The sequence below is a fragment of the Lipotes vexillifer genome, unplaced genomic scaffold (assembly GCF_000442215.2).
Source record: "Lipotes vexillifer unplaced genomic scaffold, Lipotes_vexillifer_v1.1 scaffold124, whole genome shotgun sequence".
In the NCBI taxonomy this organism is placed as follows: Eukaryota; Metazoa; Chordata; class Mammalia; order Artiodactyla; family Lipotidae; genus Lipotes; species Lipotes vexillifer.
Window position 1 is genome coordinate 1,162,688 of NW_006771308.1, and position 7,606 is coordinate 1,170,293.

Here is a 7,606-nt window from a genome sequence, read left to right on the forward strand (position 1 = left end):
AAAAAAAAAAAAAAAAAAAAGGTGGTTTAAGAGACCCCTGAGACAATATCAAGTGTACTAACAGTCACATTCTAGGGATGCCAGAAGAAGAAAAGAGGGAAAGGAGCAGAGAACTTATTTGAAGAAATAATAGCTGAAAACTTTCCTAACCTGGAAAAAGAAAGAGGAACCAAGGTTCATACCAAGACGTATTATAATAAAAATCTCAGAAATTGAAGATAGAGGGCTTCCCTGGTGGCGCAGTGGTTGAGAGTCCGCCTGCCGATGCAGGGGACATGGGTTCGTGCCCCGGTCTGGGAAGATCCCACATGCCGCAGAGTGGCTAGGCCCGTGAGCCGTGGCCGCTGAGCCTGCACGTCCGTAGCCTGTGCTCTGCAACGGGAGAGGCCACAACAGTGAGAGGCCCGCGTACCGCAAAAAAAAAGAAAAAATTGAAGATAGAGAATCTTAAAAACATCAAGAGAAAAGTAACTATATATGTACAAGGGAACTTCCATAAGATTTTCAGCTGACTTTGCAGCAGAAACTCTGCAGGTCAGAAGGGAGTGACACATTAAATCCAAAGTGATAAAGGAAGAAACCTACAACAAAGAACACTCTGCTTGGCAAGGCTCTCATTCAGTTTTGAAGGAGAGATAAAGAGTTTTACAGGCAAGCAAAAGCTAAGAGAGTTCAACACCACTAAACCAGCTTTCAAAAAATGTTAAAGGGACTTCTCTAAGTGAAAAAGAAAAGACCACTATTAGAAATATCAAAATTACAAATGGAAAAATCTCACTGGCAAAGGCAAATATATAGTAAAGGTAGTAGACCAGTCATTCATAAAGCTAGTATGAAAGTTAAAAAATAAAAGTAGTAAAATCATCTGTATCCACAGTAAATAGTTAAGGTATTCACAAAACAAAAAAGATGTAAAACATGATGTCAAAAAAGCATTAAAGATGAGGCAGAGGTGGGTAAAAATTCAGGGTTGTTAGAATGTGTTTGAACTTGAGAGATCATCAGGTTAAAATAATTTTGTGTGTGTGTTGTTGTTGTTGTTATCTGCGAACCTCACGGTAACCCCAAACCAAAAACCTATAATAAATACACCCTAAAGAAAGAGAAAGGAATCCAAACATAACACTAGTAATTAAATCACAAGGTAAGAGAGCAAAAGAAGAAAGGGACAAAAAAGAACTACAAAAACAACCAGAAAACAATTAACAAGATGGCAACACATACATACCTATCAATAATTACTTTAAGTGTAAATGGACTAAATGCTCCATTCAAAAGACATTGAGGGCTTCCCTGGTGCTGCAGTGGTTAAGAATCCACCTGCCAACGCAGGGTACATGGGTTCCAGCCCTGGTTAAGGAAGATCCCACATGCCACGGAGCAACTAAGCCTGTGCACCACAGCTACTGATCCTGCTCTCTAGAGCCTGCGAGCCGTAACTACTGAGCCCACGTGCCACAACTACTGAAGCCCACACACCTAGAGCCTGTGCTGTGCAACAAGAGAATCCACTACAATGAGAAGCCCGTGCGCTGCAACAAAGAGTAGCCCCCACTCGCTGCAACTAGAGGAAGCCCGCATGCAGCCAAAAATAAAAATAAATAAAATTTTTAAAAGTTTTTTAAAGAAAAAAAAAGAGAATGGATGAATGGACCCAAAAATAAGACCCCTGTATATACTGCCTACAAGAGACTTCAGATCTAAAGACACACACAGAGTAACAGGATGGGAAGAGGTATTCCATACAAATGGAAATCTGTAAAAAGCTGTAGCAGTGCTTATATTAGACAAAATAAACTATAAAACAAAGACTGTAGCAAGAGCCAAAGAAGGACATTACACAGTGAACAAGAGATCAGTCCAAGAAGATGTAACAATTGTAAATATATATGCACCCAGTAGGAGCACCTCAATATATAAAGCAAATGTTAATAAATATAAAGGGAGAAATTGACAGTAACACAATAATAGTAGGGGAATTTAATACACCACTTATGTCAATGGACAGAAGATCCAGAAAGAAGGAAACACTGGCTTTAAATGACACATTAGATCAGATGAACTTAATAGATAAAATAGAATATTCTTTCCAAAAGCAGCAAAGTATATATGCTTTCAACTGCTACCTTCTCCGGGATAGATCACATGGTAAGCCACAAAACAAGGCTCAATAAATTTAAGATTGAAATCATACCAAGCATTTTTTTCTGACCACAATAGTATGAAACCAGAAATCAACTACAAGAAACAAACTACAAAAAACACAAACATGGGGCCTCCCTGGTGGTGCAGTGGTTGAGAGTCCGCCTGCCGTTGCAGGGCACACGGGTTCATGCCCCGGTCCAGGAGGATCCCACATGCCATGGAGCGGCTGGGCCCGTGAGCCATGGCCGCTGGGCCTGCGTGTCCGGAGCCTGTGCTCCGCAACGGGAGAGGCCACAGCAGTGAGAGGCCCGCATACCGGAAAAAAACAAAAACAAAAACAAAAACACAAACGTGTGGAGGCTAAATATTATGCTCTTAACCAACCAATGGGTCACTGAAGAAACCAAAGAGGAAATCAAAAAATAACTGGAGACAAGTGAAAATAGAAACAACCATCCATCCAAAATCTATGGCGTTCAGCAAAAGCAGTTCTAAAGGGGAAGTTTTTAGAGATAGATGTCTACCTCAGGAAACAAGAAAAATCTCAAACATCTGACCATACACCTAAAGGAACTAGAAAAAGAAGAACAAACAAAACCAAAAGTTAGTAGAGGGAAAGAAATAATAAAGATCAGAGCAGATATAACTGAAATAGAAACTTTAAAAAAAATGGAAAAGAATAATGAAACTAAGAGTTGGTTCTTTGAAAAGATAAATTGATAAACCTTTAGCCAGACTCATCAAGAAGAAAAGAGAGAGAATGCAAATAAAATCATAAATGAAAAGAAGTTACTACTGACACAACAGATAATCGAGAGAATCATAAGAAAATAATACAAACAATTATACACCAATAAAATGGACAGCTTAGAAGAAATGGATAAATTTCTAGAGACGTACAAACTCCCAAGACTGAATCAGGAAGAAATAGAAAATAAGAAGAGATGGATTACTATTAAGGAAATAGGATCAGTAATACAATAAACTTCCAAAAGTCCAGTACCAGTTTCTCAGGTGAATTCTACCCAACTTTTAGAGAAGAGTTAATAGCTATCCTTCTCAAACTATTCCTAAAAATTGCAGAGGAAGGAATGCTTGTGAACTCTTTCTATAAGGCCAGCATCACCCTGATACTAGAGTCAGACAAGAACACCACAAAAAAAAAAGAAGAAGAGAAAGTTACAGGCCAATATCACTGATGAACATAGATGTAAAAATCCTCAACAAAATATGAGCAAATCGAATTCAACAATACGTTAAAAGAATAATACAATACAATAATACAGTACAATACTATGATCAAGTGGGATTTATCCCAGGGATACAAGAATGGTTCAGTATCCACAAATCAATCCATGTGAGACACCACATTAACAAATTGAAGAACAAAAATCATGATCATTTCAGTAGGTGGCAGAAAAAAGTTTTGACAAAGTTCAACATCCATTTATGTTAAAATCTCTCATCAAAGTGTGTATAAAGGGAGCATACCCAACATAATAAAGACGCTATATGACAAAACTATAGCCAACATCATGCTCAACAGTAGAAAGCTAAAAGTATCTCCTCTAAGATCAAAAACAAGACAAGGTTGCTCACTCTTGCCACTTTTATTCAGTGTAGTATTGGAAGTCTTAGCCACAGCAGTCAGACAAGAAACGTAAGTAAAAGGAGTCTGAATTGGAAAAGAGGTAAAACTGTCAACTGTTTGCATATAATGTGATAGTATATATAGAAAATCCTAAAGATGCAGTAAAAAAGAAAAAAAGCAACTATTAGAGCTAATAAATGAATTCAGTAAAGTTGCAGGATACAAAATATACAGAAATCTGTTGCATTTCTATACACTAAAAATGAGCTATCAGGGAAATTAAGAAAACAGTCGCATTTACAATTGCATCAGAAAGAATAGGGACTTGCCTGGCAGTCCAGTGGTTAAGACTCTGCGCTCCCAATGAAGGGGGCCTGGGTTTGACCCCTGGTCGGGGAACTGAGATCCTACATGCCACATGGCACAGCCAAAAAAAAAAAAGGAAAAATATACTGTGCTCATGGATTGGAAGAATTAATATTGTTAAAATGACCATATTGCCCAAGGCAGTCTGCAGATTCAGTGCAATCCCTATCAAAATACCAATGGCATTCTTCACAGAACTGGAACAAACAATTCTACAATTTGTATGGAAACACAAAAGACCCCAAATACCCAAAGCAACTTGAGGAAGAAAAGTGGAGCTGGAGGAAGCAGACTCCCTGATTTCAAACTGTACCACAAAGCTACAGTAATCAAAATCGTGTGGTACTGGCACTACCACAGACACATAGATCAATGAAACAAAATAGAGAGCCCAGAAATAAGCCCACATTTATATGGGCAATTAATCTATGACAAAGGAGGCAAGAATATACAGTGTTATATTCCCAATAAATAGTATTGGGAAAACTGGACAGCTACATGCAAAAGTATCAAGCCAGACTACTTTCTCATATCATATACAAAAAATAACTCAAAATGGATTAAACACTTACGTAAGACCTGAAACCATAAAACTCCTAGAAAAAGAGCATACGTAGTATGGCCTTTCACATCAGTCTTAGCAATATTTTTTTGTATGTGTCTCCTCAGGCAAGGGAAACAAAAGCAAAAATAAACAAATGGGACACATCAAACTAAAAAGTTTTTTGCACAGCAAAGAAAACTCAACAAAATGAAAATGTCACCTACTGAATGGGAGAAGATATTTGCAAATGATATATCCTGATAAGGGGTTAATATCCAAAATATACCAAGAACTCATACAACTGGATATCAAAAAAAAGAATCCGAATAAAAAATGGGCAGAGGACATGAATAGACATTTTTTCCAAAGAAGATACACAGATGGCCAATAGACGCATGAAAAATGCTCAACATCACTAATCATAAGGGAAATGCAAATCAAAACCGCAGTGAACTATCACCTCACACTTGTCAGAATGGCTAGCATTAAGAAGACAGCAAATAACAAGTGTTGACACGGATGTGGAAAAAAAGGGAATCCTTGTGTTATTGCTGGTAGGATTGTAAATTGGTGCACCTCCTATGGAAAACAATATGGAGGTTCCTCAAAAAATTAAAAACAGAACTGCCGTATTATCTAGCAATTTCATTTCTAGGTATTTACCTGGAAAAAACGAAAACACTAATTTGAAAAGATACATGTACCAACATTACTCACAGTAGCCAACATATGGAAGCAACCTAATGGATAAAGAGGATATGGTGTATATATATACAGTGGAATATCACTTGCCATTAAAAATGAAATCTTCTCATTTTTGACAACATGGATAGATCTAGACGCTATTATGCTAATGAAATAAGTCAGACAAAGACATACCACATGATCTCATTTATATGTGGAATCTAAAGAATCTAAAAAGCAAAACAAAATAAAATGAAAACAGACTCAGATACAGAGAAGAAACAGGTGTTTGCCAGAAGGGAGGCTTGTGGGTGTGGGCAAAATAGGTGAAGGGTATTAAGAGGTACAGACCTCCAGTAATATAATAAGTCACAGGGTTATTATACACAGCATAAGGAATATGGTCAGTAATATTAATTTTGTATGGGGACAGATAGTTACTACACTTATAGTGGTGATCACCTCTTAATGTATACAAATGTCAAATCATTCTATAGTACAGAAGCTAACATAATATTGTGCGTTAAACATATTTCAGAGTAACAAAAAAAGAAAAATACTTCTCTCCTTGCATTAAAGAGGAAGATAGTTTGAGAGTATAGCTAGAAGTTATCTTCTGTATGATTTCTGTTTTCTTTGTAAGCTAGGTGGCAATGTCGTCTCCTGAAAGTGTGGAGGAGGTGGGTTTGAAAAGTGTGGTGAAGCTATGAAATAGTAATTGAGGAGAATGGATGGGTTAAATGACTAGGGAAGTGTTTGTGGGCAAAGTTGAAGGCTCAGATGAGATTAATTTTCAATGTGTAATTTTCCTCCAGCAGTGATTGGTACTTCAGATATTAACCAGAGGTAGGTAGTTTAAGTCTTCCAGGGTTGTCATTTTGGTATGCCATTGTACAGAAGGATGGCAGGGGTTGGGGAGGGGAGGCGAATCAAATTTAGGATATATGCAAGAGATTGCTTGAAATTATGGGCCACCAGCTCTAAACTGTATAGGAAAAAAAAGTGAAGATAGGAGAAATGCATGTGGAGAGTGAAAAAGTAATGGATGGATGGACTTGAGATTTCAGTGTGAGCATTTAAAAATTATTGGAGTAAATGAGAGAGTAAGTTCAAAGGATGAGAAGTTTGGAGTATTATGTGAATTCATATATCAGAGCAGATGACAGAGTCCAGGATATGATTTTAGTAGTGTAGAGTGCATTGAAGTATGGTAGAAGGTCTTCAGAGATAAGGTCAGAAAACTTAAATCCAGAGCAATGGTCTTTTGAAGTCCTTTAGTATGATGGTGGGTGTTAAAGTAGAGAAAAAGACATCTGAGCCACTGTCCAAGTCATCAGTGAATGAGAATGAGTCATCAGAAATTTGGTAGATAGGGGTTGAGCTGAAGGCATTGTTTCAAAAGATTAGGAGCTTATACAAAAGGGTGGAAGTGGTAAGCTTTCTCCCTTGGTTTACTACAATACTCTTACTCAGTCTCCCTCCATATAGTATTTCTTCCCTCCATACCCTCTTACATACTTAATCAGGTTACTCTTTAAGCTGACTCTTGTGACAGCACTCCCTTTCTGTAGAATCTCCAAAAAATTCTTTTGCCAAGACATTCAGAGCCTTTCATGATGTGGCTCATCCTCAAGTCTGTCTTTCCAGCTTTGTCATCTCTTCACTAATGTTCACTGCAGTCAAATAATAACCAACTCCGATTCCCCTAAACACTCCACAATTTCCTTTTTTTCTTGTATCACTTTGTTCATATTCTTTGTGCTGTCTAAAATGCTTTTCCCACCTTGCTGCACATTCAATGCCTACTTGTCCTTCTAGGCCTCACATAAAATTACAGCTCTGTCATGAAGAATTTCTTTACCCCTTCAAGTGGAAGTCATTTCTTCTTCCCCTGGGCATTAATAGTAATCTTAATGAATGCCACTTATCATTTTCTAATCTTATAAGTGTTTGTGTGTCTTATCTTCTTAGAGTATAAGCTCTTTTGAAGGTAACATTTCCATCTGATTTTCTTTGCATCTCTTCAGTATTTTATACAGTATAAACATGGACTAAATGAATACACTTTTAAAGTATCTTAGTGTTCATTTTAAAAAATATTTATCCTATAATTTATTAGTAAGTAGTCATGCTTGTCAATAAATAATAATTTAATTAAAAAGAGAAAGTTTGACCTTCTAACTTTGTCACTGAATTTTTTTAAAGTATATGTATTATGTTTATATTCACAGCCCCATGCAATCATTCGTCATACCATTAGATCTACAAACAGGAAT

The 7,606-nt window shown here is 37.0% G+C and overlaps 1 protein-coding gene across 1 annotated transcript in view; it reads left to right on the forward strand.

Annotated features, from left to right (window-relative positions):
• The window catches only part of MAP4K5 (mitogen-activated protein kinase kinase kinase kinase 5), a 140,894-nt gene that overhangs the window by 81,684 nt on the left and 51,604 nt on the right, over positions 1-7,606 (forward strand). The window contains 2 exon segments of the mRNA XM_007446611.1: positions 7,562-7,600; positions 7,602-7,606. The exon segment at positions 7,602-7,606 is cut by the window's right edge and continues 50 nt beyond it. Of these exon segments, the coding sequence (XP_007446673.1) occupies positions 7,562-7,600; positions 7,602-7,606 (44 nt within the window).